Genomic DNA, 18,167 nt, shown 5'->3' on the forward strand with positions numbered 1-18,167 from the left:
GGCGGCGGCGGCGGCATGGGCAAGGGGGGCAACCAGGGCGAGGGCGCGGCGGAGCGCGAGGCGCCCATGCCCACCTTCCGCTGGGAGGAGATCCAGAGGCACAACCTGCGCACCGACAAGTGGCTGGTCGTGGACCGCAAGGTGTACAACGTCACCGCGTGGTCCAAGCGCCACCCTGGGGGCCACCGGGTCATCGCGCACTACGCGGGCGAGGATGCCACGGTAGGGGCGGGCCCGGCGGGTGGCTGGGGGAGGCGGAGGAGCGCGGGACCGCGGGCCACGGTAGCGAGCGGGGTGGCTCCGCGCAGCACGCGTGCCCTCGCCCACCCTGCGACCCAGGGGCGCGGGCGCAAAGGCTGCGCGCCCACCGTGTCCAGGGATCTGGGTATGGGGCCGCGCGCCCCTCGCTCTGTACCAGCCCCTCATCCAGAGGAGCGCGGGCCCGAAGGGCTCACTCCTTAGTGGACAGCATCCCGCGATGTCCAGAGGCCTGCCCCGAGACCTCTGGGCAGCTCGGGTTCTTAGATCCCAGGGACTTCCCGAAACGAACCCGGATCGGCCTCCTGCAGAGTCCAGGTCCAGAGGAGTCCGCGCCACAGAGTGGATTTGGCGGCGCCTGGCGCTGGGTGGCTTGGCCACAGGTCGTCCAATCCAGGGTTACTCTGGGACTGTCAGCTCAATGGTCCTCTGTTTGGTATTCTGTGCACACCCCTAGGTGGGTCTAGGGACACACTCCTGTTGCCCCTAGCAACTGCACAACACCCCCCTCCCCAGCCTGAAATTCCTCCTGGAAGGGGTGACTGGAGCCCCGGGGCTCAGATGATGCCAGGGCCAAGCAAGGGCCCATGTTTGGAGGGTGGTGCGTTGGAAGCCGACGGGTATCAGGCTAACAGAGAACTCCTGAAAGGGGCACAGCAGGCAGGCAGGTAGGAGGGGCAGACTGACCAGGTCCCCCCGGAGGCCTAGCCGCAGAGCTGGCCTGTCTGCAGATCGGCGTCCACACTGAACAGGTCCAGCTCTTGACCTCATCTCTTCATGGGGAAGGAGGCTGCTCAGGGGAAAGGTGGCAGTGGAGAACAGGTTCAGACCGGCCCTGATGGAGAGGCAGGCTAGCAGTGTCCATGTGGCCCAGCCAAGGGCAGGCGGTGTCCACATCGCCCAACTGCTTTCTGCCCATCCTACCTGCTTGGGTGCTGCCGAGCCAGCCTCGTGCTGCAGGTGGGGTTTCAGGCCGACCTCTGGGGCTAGGGGCTTTGCAGGAGATCAGACTTCTGCTGGCTGGGGCGTTGCCCTGTTGCAGGGTCCCAGGTCCAGCCATGTGCAGCTCTCACCAGCAAGCTCCTAGGCAAAGCCAGTATGGTGGGCTTGGCTGATGGCCCCATGTGCTCACAGAAGCATCTCCTCACCTGAATGCCCAGTCTGCCCACCTCCCTGGATGCCCAGGTGTACCCACTCCCTCCTGGCGCCCGAGACTCTCATGCCAGCCCCACCTTTGCATGACTGCCCCTGAAGCACTGAATGCTGAACATGACTTTTGCATACCTCCTCTCTGAATTGAGCTCAAAATGTTGAAATTATTTCTTATCGTGCCTGGTGCTGTCTGTGGCCATAACCCTGGTGCTTTGGAGTTGGTGGTCCTGGTGCAGGGAAGCTGGGGTGTTGGGGAGGTGCCGAGGGCAGCAGGAGGAGGCCGGGTCCCTGAGCGTGGGTGTGTGCTGCCAGGGTCTGAGCTCCCTCCTGCTGCATACCTGTGGCCCTGTCCACAGTCGTTGGTGACCCTGCAGGCCCCAAATCCAGGCACTAGGGAGTTGTTGTAAAGTGTTGTCAGATAGAGACTGGAGGTTAGGAACAAGTACACGGAAAGAAGTGTGGAAGAAAAACCAGCTCGTTGATGCAGCAACATGTAAAACCAGTCCTGCCTCCAAATTTCCAGCTTTGAGGTCAGGCCTGGGGCCCCCCACATCCTTGGTGGGAGCCAGGTTGGCCGTGACCTCAGCCTCGGGAACTGTGGCCTCTTTATTAAAACCTGTGGGAATTTTAATCTGATGTTACAACTTACTACATTTAAACAAATGTGACCCAAACACAGACCTTTCTTCAACTCCAGCTCTTTTGTCCAAGCCAACCCTCCAAGAAAGAGGAGGCAAAGCTCTGTTTTTGTTGCAGGATGGAAAATAGGATACTGGGTCTCCTGGCGGAGACTGCTCCACGGGTGCTTTAGTCTCAGGGCCAGCACCTGTGACTCTCCCCTGTATTAGGTGCAGTCTTTTATTTTCTGGGGCTGTGCTGTGCTCCTTCAGTGCACCCCAGCTCCTGCTGAGCCCCAAGCAAAAGAAGCTTTACTTTCTGCACCTGTCCCTAAGTCTTAGCCCACAGGTTAGACAAAAACAGACATGAGTGCTGCCACCTCTTGTTTTAGTGGTGTGGGGTGCATTTGGAAAAGGAATCGGGCACTGGGGAAAGCAGTGGAACCGAGACTCTGTGATCCGGGAGTTCCGAACGAAGGCTGTGGAGCAGATGGCTTCCACCCTGAAGGCAGAAACATCCCTAGGGCTGGGGACAGGGACAGGGCTGCTACCTCTGGAGGTGCGCCACCTTGTCTTCCTTGCGGCCTCATGTGAGGAAGCCATCTCCTGGGGATGCTCCAGTGTGTGGGGCCAGGTTATTCATGTCTTCTTTTTCCATCTTTTTGAGACAGGGTCTCACTATGCAGCTCAGACTGGCGTGGAACTCAGCGATCCTCCTGCCTCAACCTCCCAAGTGCTGGGATTACAGGTGTGCGCCACCACACCAGGCTGGGTTTTTTGTTTATAAGGAAGAGGAATTTCAACAGTGAGAATCACCTTGCCCCCCATTTTCTTTCATGCAGAAGTCAGAACTTGCTCTGGCTGTAATAATAAAAGTCATCCAGGGCCGGGAAGATGGCTCAGTGGAATAAGCGCTTCCCTAGCAGGTGCAAGGGTCTGAGTTCAATCCCCCGTTCTGCAAAAAAAAAAAAGTCACCCAGCTCACCCACGCCTGTAGTCTCAGTTCTGCGGGAAGCTGGGGCAGGAGAATTACTTGAGCCGGAGTTCAGGGCCCGCCTGAGTAAGCTAGCAAGGCTGGCAGCAAACAGTTACTATCTTATCTTGTAAAAAGCTACTTCGCTTTCGTGCTCCCACAGCTTGCTGTTACTTCATCTGACGTTGGGTATCTGTACTCGCTCAGGTTGACAGCCCTCCTCCCCGTCTGCCGCAGCCCTGGCCTATCTCCTCCACGCCACCCTTTCCCAGCAGCCCGGCCCAGTGTCTGACTCCTCATCCTCCCTGCAATTCATCAAATGTTCATGGGAGTCTCTCAGAGCTGAACAATTCATGGTGCCCTGGGTCCTCCGGGTTGCGTCTCTCCCTCTCTCCAGCTGCAGCTGGACCTGGGCCCCCTGCCTCTGGACGCTGTTGCCCCACCCCACTGGACTCGTTTCGGACTTCTCCCACCTGTCTGTCCTGCCAGACTCAGGGTTCAGCAAGGTGGAGGTGCATGGAATTGAGCTGGGCCTTTCTCCTTGCCGCCCGCCATTCAAGTCTTCCTGTGGACAGGGCTGCAGGGGATGGGAGATGGAGAAGCTGAGTGTGAGTGCCTGGCCTGGCATCCTGGCTGTCGCTGCGGGGGAGACAGCAGAGCGGGATCTGGTGTGGGTGATGACTGGACAGAGGCGCTGGGGTGGGGCTGTGCCCCCCCCCCCACCGCTGCCCCTGCAGGACCCGTCTCACCTGCTCACCACCTGTGGCTGCTCCATCCCTTCCTGGAAAGAGTTTGGCTGCTCTCCCTGCTGGGGAAGATGGAGCCCATTCCAGTGCTTGTTCCAAAATCAACGTTTGGCTTGGCCCTGCTCACCTTGATCTGGGCCTCCCGTGCAGCAGCCAGGCACCCAGGAACCCAGGGACCACAGAACTGTCAGGGCTGTGGCAGGTGTGCAGGGAACTGGGGGAGGGGAGCGGGGGTTTGCAAGAGCTCCCCTGGACAGGAAGCCTTGCTCTTGGCCTGTACAGGCCTGGGAACCCGGGTGAAGAGCGCAGGGGCCCTGCCGTGCACGTGAGCACAGTGTGGCTCCCCTCCTCGGGCCCTGGCCCTTCTCTGCCCACTTGGCACGATGGCCATCACGGCAGTCAGACGGACCCCAAGGCCAGGGCGCCGTGGACCGTGGAGAACTCCAGCTCCAGTGCGGGGTCTGGCTACACCACACCACAGCACGACTTTCTTCTGGGTAAAAGGCCCTTTGGGTTTCAGGGTCCTGTGGCCCAGCAGGCTTGTGAGCCCCGCAGTCGGTTCCCTGGCAGCCTGGGGACCTGTGTGCCCCTCCCTGTGGATGCACTGCACCCTGGGGCTGTGACAAGCAGCGTCCCTAAGGACTCCTGGTGGGGCTGGAGCAGGCAGGCAGGCAGGCGGGGCAGGCAACGCCTCCTGGCCAGTGAGGTCCCTGGGGAGTCAGCCAGGACATCAGTGCTAGCAAGGGTGCCTGGAGCAGCCAGGGCTGCCACGCTGAGGCCGGTGGGCCTGGGCCCCAGCCTGGCACCCAGGGTGAGATTGCTCCAAGTCCCTGGACATGGCTGGGGGTGGCACTCGGGCCATGCCTTGTCCAGCAGCTGCCTGCATGGGAGTGCAGCAGGGCCAGGGAGGCACCAGGGATGGAGCTGAGCTTCGGCTCCGGGCCAGCACTTCCTGTTCCTTCTTCAAGGTCTGCTGCAGGGGTGTGCAGGGTCGGGGTGGACCCCACCTGCCTGGGCCGCCTCCACAGAGACACCCCTGTCCTGGGTAGCACCCCCACCCCCCAAAATGCACACAGCCTACCTGCCCTGTACTACCTCTGCCAGCTTGGGTGACACGGAGACGTCTTCATGGATTTTCTCATGTAATTTGCTTTGACTGTTGGCATGTTTGTGATCCGGAATGGTCACACTCGCCATGGTGGTGGACACGTGGGCAGCACAGCTGTGTCGTTTCTTTTCGTCCCCTTCTCCCCACCCCCAATCCTTCTTCCCCTCCCATTTACCAAAGCTGTAGTTCGATTTTACTATCTTAAGATCCCCTCTCCCTCCCACTCGCCTTCCCTCACCCTCTCTCCCCCTTTGGAGACACTCCTACTTCCCAGGGTCTGCCCTCCCTTCTGCTTCAGAGCAGGGCTTTGAGGTGCTGTTTACCCAGGAATGTCTCAGCTTCCTTCTTTGTGGTGGAGTCGTATCTTCTTCCTCCATTTTTATTCTCCCTTCCTCCGTCGATGGCCCTTTTGGCTGTTCCCAAGACTTAGCTGTGACAGACCGCTTCTGTCAGCACGTGCACGCATATACTCTGTGACACGCTGCCTTCAGTTCTTTCTGGAGTAGCTGGGTCGAGTGGACCCTTCAGCCTTAGCTTTTTGAGGAATCTCCACGCAGACGTCCACAGTGGTTGCCCCAGCCTGGGCTCGCACCAGTGGTGGAGGAGACGTCCTCTTTCCCCGAAGCTCCGCCACCGTGTTATGGCTTCAGGGGGACACTGGGATGAGATGCAGTCTCAGCCTTGTTTCGTTCGCATTCCTGAGTGGCCAATGATGTCCAACAGTTTTTCGCGTGCGGACTGGCCGTTCGTGCTTCCTCATCTGAGATGTGTCTGTTCATTTCTGAGGCCCTTCTTGGACTGGGTCTTCGGATTTGGGGAGAGGTGTCTTTCAGACCCTGGGCCCAGTTTTCCCGCAGTAGTAGTGTTGCTAAGTGTGTTCTGGACACACACGGAAGGAGGCCAGGACGCAGGAGGCTGCCTGCGGGGGGAGGGGGAGGAGTGGAGTTTTATGAGTTGGCGGTCTCTTCCCCACCTTCTTGCTTTATTCTGGAATTTTCTGACCGTGCTGATGCGTTGGAGGACAGTCCTCGGCAGACTCGCCACTGTACTTGCGGCTGCGCGCGTCCCTGCATTCGGGCCGGCCCTTTGGTTTGCTTTTGGAATTAAGTCGCATCCCTGTGCATCGGCAACCCTGCATTCTTCAGCCCCATCCAAGAGCAGGGTGGGAGCTGTCGCAGTCACAAGGCCTCTGTCCCTTTCCAGAAGACTGCCCCTGCCTCGAGGGGAGTGGCGATCCCGCCCGCATCTCGGTGCTCTCCTGCTCAGAGGGGCTCAGGTGATGTCTACATTGCCCCCACGCGGCCTTTTCCAGCTCAGGCGCCCACGCCGGGGTGGCGAGTGTGTAATCAGGACCCGCACACTCGAGTCCTCTGAGCTTCCCTCAAGGCTTTTCTCCCTTTCCGAGGTGCAAGGTGACCAGTACTGTTGGGACATCTGCCGCCCACCCGGGCGCCCCGGGTCCACCTGTGAGGTCAGGGTGAGGGACACAGAAGGAAGTGAGCTGGTGCGGAGCCGAGCTGCCCGCTCCCTGGGGGGTATTTTCTTTCTTTACTCTCCTGTACATGTTTCAACTTGGCCAGAACCAAGAACATTTTTGCCTTATTACTAGTTTAGAAATGAAGTTAAAATGCCCAACCTGATAGCAGCATTAGAAAGGTTGGACAGTGATAGATAGAAAGCACAGCCAGCCTGCTACCTGCAGCCGGAGCTCAGATCCTCACGCCCCTTCCAGGTGCTTCCTTGTGGTCCGTGTCCACTGCATGCCTGCCCCAGGCTCCTGGGCATGTCACCACGCATGGTGGCCAGCATTCTTGCTCCTTCCTCCCACTGGGAATCCTGGGTTTGTGGGTGAGGGTCTTCAGGGTGCTGGTACTCAGCTCAGAGAGAGGCTGGGGCTGGCCTGACCCCAAGAGCTCTGCAGGCTCCGTGTGGGCACAGGCCAGGCAGTCCCTGCTGCCAGTGGATTGGTGCCAAGGGTGGTGGCGACCCTGCCTCACCATGTCCACTTCCCCCAGGATGCCTTCCGCGCCTTCCACCCAGACCTCGAGTTCGTACGCAAGTTCTTGAAGCCCCTGCTGATCGGCGAGCTGGCCCCGGAGGAGCCCAGCCTGGACCGCAAGAAGAGCGTGAGTGTGGCAGGGACCTGTGTGGGCATGGGATCCCCTCACCCCAGGACTGTTCTGGGATACTGCTGAGCCCTGGGGTCAGAAGGCCCTCAGAGTCCTCAGGGCCAGGGCTTGCCCATAGCTGGTATCGCCCCTTCTTTGGGTGCCACTTCCTTCTCCCGGAAAAGAGCTGGGCGCCCCCTGCATGCCGGCCTAGGGCTAAGCATGGAGGCATGGGAACCCTTCCCCACTGCTTAGCCAGCTGTGGGCCCCACACAGGGGGGCTGGGCTCCTGGGGCACGTGGGCAGCAGCCTGTGTCCTTGTCACTTCCTGGGTAGCTGTCCCATGTGGAAACAGTGTCTGCTCCAGAAGGGCTGGTGGCCAAGTCCCTGCTCTGACCTTGTGCAACAGTCTGAGATCACCAAGGACTTCCGGGCCCTGAAGAAGGTGGCGGAGGACATGAAACTGTTCCGGACCAACCACCTGTTCTTCCTGCTGCTGCTGGTGCACATCGTGGTCATGGAGAGCCTCGCGTGGTTCATCGTCTCCTACTTCGGCAATGGCTGGGTCCCCACACTCATCACAGCCTTTGTCCTCGCCACTTCCCAGGTGAGCCGGCCCGTCCCACCCACCCACTGCCCTGTGCTGGCCGCGCCCACGGCTGTCACTGACAGCTCCCGCCCCTCCCAGGCCCAGGCCGGGTGGCTGCAGCACGACTACGGACACCTGTCTGTGTACAAGAAGTCCAAGTGGAACCACCTTGTCCACAAGTTTGTCATCGGCCACTTAAAGGCAAGTGTCACTAGCCCCACACGTGCCGAGCGTTGGGCTTAGCACGATGTCACCCTGCTCGGGGCACAGGCGCATGCGGATCTGAGCTCGAGGCTCAGGGAGGGACGAGGGCTGTGCCAGACCCGCCCTGCCCTGGCTCTGGCTCCCGCGGCCTGATGCACACGCTGGCCGCAGCGCAGGAAAGGGTCCTCTGCTGGCCCACGCTGTGGGCATCCCGGGGCTCCTCCTGTGCCCGTGCCTGTCCCTGCGACAGAGCTGCGCCACCTTCCGTGGAGTGAGACGTGCAGACAGTGTCTGGAGGGGCATCACCCTTCACTTCTGTTTGAGCTTCTCGCTCTCGGCTTCCTTGGGGCGCGTTGTGCTGTTCTCTTCGCTTTCACCCACCTGTCCCGAGTCTTTCTCAGCCCGCCTCAGTGCTCCTTGGAAGTCCTGGGGTTGCAGAAGGTGGGTGCAGGCAGCCCTTGGCTTACAGTGTGATCACCACTGGGGAGAGCTGTTGTAAGTTCAAAACCCTAGTCTAAAAAGTTGGGCAACGCAGCAGCCCCACATGTCACACAGCTTAACCCGTGGAGCCTGGTTGGCCCCGGCTGCTCCTCCTGGAGGTGTCGCTAGCCCAGGAGAGACCAAAGTGCAAAATCCAGATTCCTGCTGTGTGGGCATTGCCTTCTTGGGCCTTGGAAGTCCCGGAATCCCTGGCGGCTGCTGGAGGTTGGGACTGGGCCAGAAGCTGTGAAAAGCGCAGCTCAGGTAGCCCTGCTTTGCCTGCATTCCAGCAGGTGGAGCTCAGAGAGGGGCTGTGCTCAGCAGATCCCTAGCAACGTGCCACTTGCCAGCCGCCTCAGGCCAGTTTGCCTGGGGTTAATCTCGCAGACTATGGACCTGAGGCCTGGCCAGCTCTCTCTGCAAACCTGACCCCAACAGTATCCAGCTGTTTCCTAAGAAAAGCTGAAGCTGGGCACGGTGGTGCACACCTGTCATCCTAGCACTCGGGAGGCTGAGGCAGGAGGGTCACTGTGAGTTTTAGGCTACATAGTGAGTTGAAGACCAGCCTGAACTACACAGTAAGACACTGTCTCATAAAGAACATCTGAGTCCAGAGATTCCCTACTTCCCCATCCTGGAGGGAGAAGAGCCCCCACGTCAGCTGTGACCCCGCACCGCTGGGCCCCAGCTGTGCAGGTGAGAGTGGACGGGTGTCACCACGTTGTCTGGCCACCCAGCCCCAGCACACAGCCTGTCCGACCTGGGTCAGCAGGGCCTGGGAACTGGGCTCTTTCCAGAGGCTGGGGTGGCCCTGAGGGTTCGCACAGTTGGGCTTTGTTTCCTCTGCGTCCTGTGGATAGAACCTCCTCAGCCCTGGAAAGTAGCATTTCCCTCCCGAGGGTGTTCCTGGCCCGCACAAAGACAGGCTGTGTCCCTGCCAGATGCAGGAGGGGCTGGCTGGGGGCTTTCCCCAGTGCGGCCCCGAGTCCTGGCCGGGCCGGAGTGGAGCTCTGGCGCCAACAGAGGCCCCGCTTCCCTGCCGATGTCTGCTATGACACGGGCACTCTGGTGACTAGGACGGGGCCCTTGGGCTGGAGACACTCTGCTAACCCATTCTGGCCATGTTCCTGGTCGCATGTCCCGGGCAGGGCTGAGGGCTCCCTCCAAGGAGCAGGTGCCCCTGAGGGTCCCAGGCCTTGCCAGGTGGTGTGTGGAATTGAGCTAGGTGGGCAGGGATAAGCTGTGTCACTGTCACCTGGAGCATAGGCTCCCTCTATGGGCAGCCCTCCTAAAGAGACCGAACTGCCCTCCAAGACATTGTGTTGGTTTTCTGCAGCGCAGGGGAATGAACCCAGGGCCCTCGTCCAGAGCTACGCCCCCAGCCGTTTGTAGCTTTTTTATTTTGTTGTTGTTGTTGTTGTTGTTGTTTTTAACTTTATTTTTTTAACATTTAGTGTGTGTGTGTGTGTGTGTGTGTGTGTGTGTGTGGCCAGCTCAGCCCACCAGGGGGCAGGGCTGGCTGGCATGTGGTGCTGGGGGATTGAACCGCGGTCCCTGTGCTTTGCCAAGCTTGTTCCAAGTAGGTGCTTTAGACCACTGAGCCATCTCTCCAGCCCCAGCTTTTTTATTTTGTGACAAAATCTCCCTCAGTTGCTAGACTGCCCAGGCTGAGTTTAATTCAGCAATCTTCTTGCCTCAGCCCCTAGATTTCAAGCAAAAATCAAGGCTGTGCCAAAACCCACGGAAACCGCGCATCCTGGCGATGAACGGTTGATTTCTCTTTCCCCTTGGACACTGAAGCTGGTGTAAAACGTTTGAAATTTGGAACTTTGGCGTATTAAAAAGTTTAAGATTATTATAGGTTTAAATGTCTTTATTATTTTCTATGTATTTGTTGCTATGCAGTGTAGCTGGCCTCAACGCCACGGCACGCCACGTGATTCTCCTGCTCCCCCAGGGTTGGCCTGACAGGCGTGGGCCACCACACCCAGCTTCTAAATGTCTTCTTTATCCCAAAACACAATTCTTTCTACTTTTACCTCACTGTGAAGTAATTAAAAACAAAACTTTTTTTTTTTTTTTTTTTTTTTTTTTGCGGAACCGGGGATTGAACTCAGGCCCTTGTGCTTGCCAGGAAAGTGCAAAAACTTCTTACTTGACTGGCAAAAATTGTGAAACTGGACTATTTCCTCCCCAGAGACAAGAGGCCTGGGCCACCTCTGGCCGCCCGTGCCCATGGCCGCCTCTTGGGTTTGCAGTCCCGAGCGCTGCCCTCTGACTCCCCAGCCCTCTGGTGTGGCCTACCGTGTCTACACCCTGCCAGCTCCCAGGACCAAGGGCTCTGTCCCTGGTTCACCCTGACCTCAGCCTGCACCAAGGACACGGGCAGGCCCCCAGGCTGGTCACTGTCCCTGGGAGGGGGACGCTGGAGGCCTGGATCCTGTCCAGGGACGAGCACTGGCCTCCTCCTGCTCTCACACCCACCTCTGTTCTTCCCTGGTTCGTAGGCAGATGTCTCCAGGCCACGTTCTGGTTTGGTTCTAGCCAGGCTGGGGTGGAGCCTGGGCCTTGGCCAAGCAGGCCGGCCACTTCCTAGGCTGGCAGCAAGATGCCCGGCTGTGCCGCTCAGCTCCTTACTCGAGGTCTCTGCCTCCCATTTGCCTTCTCCAGGAAGAACATTCCTTTTGTCTTTGGACAGGAATGTGTTGCTGATTCCAAATCTTGGGGTTCTCGCTGCCTGACATTTTGTTTTTGCTCTGCTGGTCTGAGCCCTGCGGGGCCTGAGGTCACCACAGAGGCCACAGCTGCCCAGTACGCCCCTACCCATGGCCGTGGGTGTCCAGGGGCCATGTGCCAGAAGCGCCTCCCAGAGGAAAAGTTTGTTTTTTGTAAAGAAACCTTTGTGTGTCTGGCCAGACCCAAGGCCAAGTATGGCCCAGCCCCCCGAGATGTGCCGCATACAGCCAGCCAGGGCACAGGCAGCAGCAGGCGGCGGCCGAATGAATGAGTCCTTCACAGCCCGCATCCAGGCGGCCTGGTCAGCACACTGCGGCCGCTCCTCCCACCCTAGGACCTCATTGCTACAGCACCGGTGCTGGGGCCCTGCGCCCACGTTTTCCCTCAGTGTAGTGTCCGTCAGAGCTGCTGGGCAGGTCTGTGGCCCTGTGCCTCTTGTGGCTTGGATGTCCTGTTGATCTTGTTCACTTTGCTGAGACGCACAACCAAAGGGCGGGTGCTCACCACTTGGGTGTGGGGAGCCTCTTCCACCACGGTCCAGGTCAGCTCAGTGCCTCCCATAAAGTGGCCAGCTCCCCGAAGCCTGCGGTGGAGCTCACGAAGCTGGGGTCACTACTGTCGTGGCGCTATGGCACGCCCTGATGGGCGTTGGGCTGCTTCGCTCTGGTATTTCCAAAAATGTGGCTTTAAGCCAGCAGGCACAGGGCTCCTGGGAGACGCGTGTTCATCGTCTGGGCCTGGGGGAGACCGCAGTGTCCCTGGCCATGGTGGGATGTGTGGTGCCGGGTGTGTGCACGGCTCTGCACCCCTGGACCTGCAGGGCTCACGCCGAGGGCTGACACCAGCCTTTCCTACGTGCTGCCACTATCCTAGGGTGGGGAAATTGAGGCCGGCTCTTGGGCAGGGCCGTGGGGCTCACCCCACGCCTCTCCCACAGGGCGCATCCGCCAACTGGTGGAACCACCGCCACTTCCAGCACCATGCCAAGCCCAACATCTTCCACAAGGACCCGGACATCAAGATGCTGCATGTGTTCGTCCTGGGCGAGTGGCAGCCACTCGAGGTATGGCTGAGGGGCCCATGGTGCCAGAGGGCAGGCCTCTCGCAATCCTGGGATGGGGTGATCGTGCAGCATGGCTCCCTGCGTCCACACATGGAGGGAAAGGGGTCCGGTCCAGTCAAGGAAGGGGCTCACACTCAGGGGACTTCATCGGGACAACTGCAGGGAGGGCAGACTGGTCCACGCAGCCCCCTGCAGGTGACAGATGAGGACCAAGGGTGGAAGGCCCGGGATGCACCCGTGACACTGCCAGCCACGGGCCATGCCACGTAGTGCTGCCGCAGCCCTGCTTTTGTACTTGTTTGGATTGTTGTCCAGTACAAGTGTGCACCTCAGAGCCATGTAGAAATGCACAAAATGTAGAGTCTCATGGAGAGTGAGGGTGCTGTGTGGACGCTGTCTCCCTCGGGCCTGGCTGCAGGGAGAGTCCCTTCATGGCCCTGTGGTGAGCCCCACGTCCTAGGAGGGCAGGGACTTCCTAGGAGGGGGGATGATGGGCAGATTGACCAGCCTCACATGCCCTGCATCTCTTGGCCACCTTCTGACCGAGAAACCTGGGCTGGGAAGATGAAATAACTGCAGAAAGAGGGCGTCCCATCCCCACCCCGCAGTCACCTGTGGAGTGTGCTTCATGCCACTGCAGCTTCTGACACATTTGTTGGCACGGGAAGCCCAGCTGAGCTGCACAGACAGCCCTGGCTCCCAGCCCCCAGGCGCTGGCTTGGGTGAGAAGGTGTGGTCAGCCTCACCTAGCCCTTGTTTTGCCCAGCTGCTGCCTGGGGGACAGGCATGGAGCCTTGCGTGGAGCCCAGGCCGCCTGCCATCGGAGATGGCACTCAGTGCGGTGCAGCCCCAGACCCACCCCAAGTCCCCTGCGCCCCTGGCCCGCAGCTCTGGGGCCCTGTCTCCCTCAGGGAAGCTCTGGGCCCTGCTATGTGGGGCTCAGGAGGCTGAGTGGCTGCATCGGGAGCAGAACCAACAGGTCCAGTGGCTGTCAGCCCAGGCTCTGCGGCACCCTGGGATGGACAGTCCCTGGGCCATGTGGTTTTCAGGGTGTCAGTGCCAGGGGGGCTGTTGGTGCCTGTGCCACACAGGGCAGCCCTGTGCAGGGGCTCAGTGGGCGGGGGGGGTGGCTGTTGGCAATTAGAGGCCTACGCGACCCACTGGGGACCCCTCTTCTCTTGGGAGCTATTATTCTCAGTCTCCATTTCTATTCCCCAACAAATTTTCCTACTTTTAAAAAAAAAATTAAGGAGACCTGTGGGCATGGTGACGCCAGTACCAGGCAAGGCTGAGGCAGGAGGATTGCATATTCTGACCAAGCCTAGGTGACTGAAATACTTAGGTGAGACGTGTCTCAATGCAGTGCAGACAGGCCTGAGGACAGAGCCCAGTGCAGAGGCCCTGTGTCCCGTCCCATCTCCAGTCCTAAAGTCAGGAAGGAAAAGAAAGGCAGGAGAAGAGATGACTGGGGTCTCTTGGGCCTCCCAGAAGCTGGAGTGGGCCTGGCCCCCAAGCGCAGGGCGGCCCACTCAGGGCTGCTGCTCTCTCCACAGTACGGCAGGAAGAAGCTCAAGTACCTGCCCTACAATCACCAGCATGAGTACTTCTTCCTGAGTGAGTAGGGGGCTGCCCCAGACCTTGCTGCGCCCACGCCCCGACCCCACTCACCATGCTCCGCCCGGCGGCCCCTGCTGCAGGGCGGACAGTGGTGGAGGGGAGGACACCTGGGGCCCGGCCACGGCGCTGACGCGGCTTTGCTGTCCCGCAGTTGGGCCGCCGCTGCTCATCCCCATGTACTTCCAGTACCAGATCATCATGACCATGGTCATGCGCAAGGACTGGGTGGTGAGTGCCGGCCTGACAGGCCTGAGGAGCCAGGTCACCCCCCCCAGCTGGGAGGTGGGGGGCAGCAGACCCTGGGGGAGGAGCCAGTGCAGCAGCTGGGCCCTCCTGGGGGAGGAGGCGTACCTGTTCTTGGCCTGTGGGAGGCTGTCTGTGTCCAAATGTCCCCTTCCAGGAGACTATTCCTCCTGGTTCAGGGCCACCTGATGAACCCACCTTAGCTGTCCCCAGAAGGTCCCTGCAGAGGTTCTGGGGTCACAGTACTCAAATAGGAGTTTGGGAACACAGTTCAACACCACCCACCAGCCTGGGGCTCCGGGGCTCCTGTTTCTACTTCCAGAGTGAGGGGTGGCCTCCCTGGCCCCCAGATTGAGCTGGGATTGGGAGCACTGACTGGCCTGCCATGCCACTGTTGGGGACGCAGCCTTGCTGGACCAGCCCAGCTGGCATTTATTTATTTATTTATTTGTTTATTTATTTATTTAGTGGGGGGGTGTGGCCAGCTCAGCCCACTAGGGGGCTGGGCTGGCTGGCATGTGGTGCTGGAGGATTGAACCGCGGTCCCTGTGCTTTGCTAAGCTTGTTCTAAGTAGGTGCTTTAGACCACTGAGCCATCTCACCAGCCCCCCCGGCTGGCATTTGAACCCAGACCTCCAGGGCCAGGAGCAGGGGCGGCGGGGGAGGCGTGGAGCTGTAGCTCTGGGTTTTGTCTTCTGTCCTGTTTTGTTTTGTATCCCCAGCCCATTTCTATCTTGAGATGGGGTCTCGCCGAGATGCTGAATCACCCAGGTTCAGCCGGAACTCGCGTCCTCCAGCTTCAGCCCGCGTGTGCGCTCTTACGCCGCGGGCCGCAGCGCTGCTTTCCCCTGCTTGCGCTGCGCTTGTGCAGCAGGGGGCAGCGCACGGGCCGGGAGGGCAGGACCGGAGGCCAGGACCGGAGGCCAGACCACGTCCGAGGGCAGAGCGGGCAGAGTGGGACAGCAGGGCGCAGGCACCGCGCAGTGGCCCTCACGGCCAGTGCCGAGGGCAGCAGGCGAACACCCGAGGGAGGGCCCTGGCTTCCTTAAAACAAGAGAGTCGTGTGGGTGTGTGGGCCTCGTGCCAGCCTCCCAAGCCGCTGGCGTCTTCAGACACCCACACGGGTGGCGAAGCGCAGGTGTGGACACTGCTGCCAGACTGGGCCAGCGGGCGGCCTCTGACCCCTCCCCTGCAGGACCTGGCCTGGGCCATCAGCTACTACGTGCGCTTCTTCTCCACTTATGTCCCCTTCTATGGCGTCCTGGGAGCCCTGCTCTTCCTCAACTTCATCAGGTGTGGAGTGGCCCCCAGGGTGGGGGGTTCTGCGGGGGGCTGGGTGCCCTCCTTCCTGTGCCTGAGCCATGTCCTAATCCCTGCCAGGTTCCTGGAGAGCCACTGGTTCGTGTGGGTGACGCAGATGAACCACATCGTCATGGAGATTGACCTGGACCACCACCGCGACTGGTTCAGCAGCCAGGTGAGGCTGCGCTTATACAGGACCTGGGGCTGCCTGTGTCCTTGGCCACAGCTGTGCCCCTTGGCAGAGGGTGGCAGGCCGCCGCCTGAGGGCCCACTCTCACCTCATCCCTCCCCAGCTGGCGGCCACCTGCAATGTGGAGCAGTCCTTCTTCAACGACTGGTTCAGCGGCCACCTCAACTTCCAGATCGAGCACCAGTGAGTGGGGGCGGGGTGAGTGGAGGGGTGGGCTGAGGACCCTTGAGGCCTGGAGAGACATCACTGCAGCTGGACCCCTAGCCCACCGCCCTTCCCAGAGCCCCTCGCCCCCCAGCGTTCCCACTGCCCCTCAGGCCCTAGCAGGGGCCAGCTCATCCTCACACTGGCTGCCCACACCCACAGCCTCTTCCCCACCATGCCCCGCCATAACCTGCACAAGATCGCGCCACTGGTGAAGTCGCTGTGTGCCAAACACGGCATCCAGTACCAGGAGAAGCCGCTGCTGCGGGCCCTGCTGGACATCATTGGGTGAGGGCCCACCCTGGGCTGGTCCCCCTCACCCCCACCTCTGTCCCCAGTACCTGCTGGCTGCCTGCACTGCCAGCCCCTGAGTCCTGGTCCCTGTCCCTTTGCAGGTCCCTGAAGAAGTCAGGGCAGCTGTGGCTGGACGCCTACCTCCACAAGTGACCAGCCACCTGCGGGGCACGAGGGTGGGGCGACGGCAGGGTGACGGCCAGAGGGTGGGGCTTTCTGCGGAGGGCCCCCAGGGCCAGGGGCACCACTTGGGGTCCTGTCCCCTCTTTCCTCTCCTCCCTCCTAGCCCCGTCCTGTCTCATGGCCCAGCCCCAGATCTGGGACAGATGTGGCCATGGTGGAAGGCTTGTCCCTGCTCCAGCTGCCTCCTGCTCCCGCCCCTGAGAATCCACAGCTCAGCCACCAAGCCAAGACGTGAGCTCCTGGGGCCCAAGGGGCACCATTCAGGCTGCCCCCCCACACACTGCGGGTGCCATGGCCTGGTTGTGCTGGGCCTCTGCTGACAGAGCCAGCTGCCGCTCCAGCTCCCCACCCTCCTGGCTCAGGACCCCCACTGTGCCCTCCCCTGAAACGCTCCGGCCAGAGCCTCATAACGTGGACAGGGCCACTGGACACTGCTCACACGGCCTCTCTGGCGCTCTCTCCTGTTGACTGTTTTTAATCTTTGCTGTGTCCATGTTTTCTACAGGTGCATTCTGGTGGCCAGATGGCCGGGCTGGGTCCTGGGACAATCGCCCTTCACCAGGCCTCGGTGGGTGGAGCTAGGCCTGTGGGCACTACTGGCGGGGGTGGGAGAGGCCATCTAACCACTAACCAGTGTCTGGGGGCTGTGGCAGCAACCACCCCCCACCCCAGGCCAGGATGAACCCATAGGGAATCTTAATTTGTATCATGTTGCGTCCCCACCCCTATGTTTTTGAGAAATAAAGAAGTAATTTTATTCTCACTTCCACACAGCTCTGCCAGAGCAGTGAGGCCCTGCTGTGCTTCCTGTGGGCCCATGTCAGGGTGGGGGCCGGGTTCCTAGGGTGCAGAGGAAGCGGTTCCCACCCAGAGCCCCTTCCCATGCTGAAGCCTGGAGCAGGGCCAGGTGGCAGTGGAGGCTGGGCACAAACCTGACTCTGAGTCTTTGACCTGCTCTACCTCCCTGCATCCTGGCCCCTGAGGGCCTTGGTGCACGCGCTGCCTGGCCTGGCCTGCGCCCTTGCCGCCCGGCTCCCACCATGGTTCTGGTGGGGGCCAGGGCCCACCCACCAGGCCAGGGAGGGCTGGGCAAGAGGACTTGGGACCCTGGCCAGCTACACAGGGTCACAACTTCCACAGCCCCTGAGCCTTACATGGCGGCCCCTCCTACTCACTCCTGGACTAGCCCTGCCCCCACCAAGACTGGGACACCCATAGAACACTGACTCCTGCATCCCAAGGCAGGGAGCTGAGACTGGGCCTTGCCCAAGGCCACATAGCTCCCACCAGCTGCCTGGCATGGTGGAAGCCGTGGCTATGTAGATGGCTGGCCCCGTGGAGAAGTAAGCACTCCTGGCAGTGGCTCCCACAGCTTTATCAGCAGCGTGGACGCCTGGGGTGGTCTGGGCCCTGGAGCTCCGCTGCCCTCCTGGATGCGCAAGTCCTCTGGCTACTGGGAGAGAGGTGGCCCTGGGCAGACAGGTCTGCTAGCGGTCAGTTCAGCAGCCAGCACCGTGGAGGTGCAGCGGTGGGAGCCGAGCCTGGAGGGGCCGGTCCAGCCAGGCAGAGGCGTGCAGGAGCTGCGTGCATGCAGTGGCTGGCCTGTTGCACACACAGCCGCAGCAGCAGGCCAGGTCCTGTGAGCCAACCTGCAGGACACAGCTGGCGGAAAGGACACCCTGCCCAGGTTGGACCCCGAGCAGCCACTCAAGACTTGGCCCAGCATGGGAAGGAGCTCGGGGCCTCTGGCATCCCACAAAGGTTTTCTGCCGTCTGCCAAGCTGGCTGTGCCCTGTGCTTTGTTCTGTGACTGAATAAGAAATGGGGGGGGGGGGCTGGTGCGCAGCTCCGGAGCAGGGCTGGCTGTTCCTCCGGCCCCAGTGGGACAGGGAGGTTCCAGGGTCCTTTAAAACCAATTGCACCGGGCGTGCTGTGCCAGCCCTGCCCCTGGGTGCGCCAAGACAGCGACTGAGACTGTAATCCCAACAAGAGCCTGTAATCCCAGCACTTGTGAGGCTGAAAACAGGAGCATCACTACAGAGTCCAATCTGTGGAGTGAGACCCTGAAGACCCTGTACTAAGTACATTTAAAAAAAAAAA

At 60.6% G+C, this 18,167-nt stretch overlaps 1 protein-coding gene across 1 annotated transcript; it reads left to right on the forward strand.

Moving 5' to 3' along the window:
* The first annotated feature begins 6 nt into the window (after window positions 1-6).
* Fads2 (fatty acid desaturase 2) lies at window positions 7-16,836 on the forward strand. The gene is made up of 12 exons (XM_004646723.2): window positions 7-222; window positions 6,870-6,980; window positions 7,372-7,569; window positions 7,651-7,752; window positions 11,909-12,034; window positions 13,588-13,648; window positions 13,803-13,879; window positions 15,090-15,187; window positions 15,275-15,371; window positions 15,490-15,569; window positions 15,753-15,878; window positions 15,986-16,836. The coding sequence occupies exons 1-12, from the start codon at window positions 16-18 to the stop codon at window positions 16,035-16,037; spliced, it is 1,335 nt and encodes a 444-aa protein (XP_004646780.1). The 5' UTR covers window positions 7-15; the 3' UTR covers window positions 16,038-16,836.
* Window positions 16,837-18,167: the final 1,331 nt, after the last annotated feature.

This window comes from Octodon degus, unplaced genomic scaffold, assembly GCF_000260255.1.
Source record: "Octodon degus isolate 3935 unplaced genomic scaffold, OctDeg1.0 scaffold00279, whole genome shotgun sequence".
In the NCBI taxonomy this organism is placed as follows: domain Eukaryota; kingdom Metazoa; phylum Chordata; class Mammalia; order Rodentia; family Octodontidae; genus Octodon; species Octodon degus.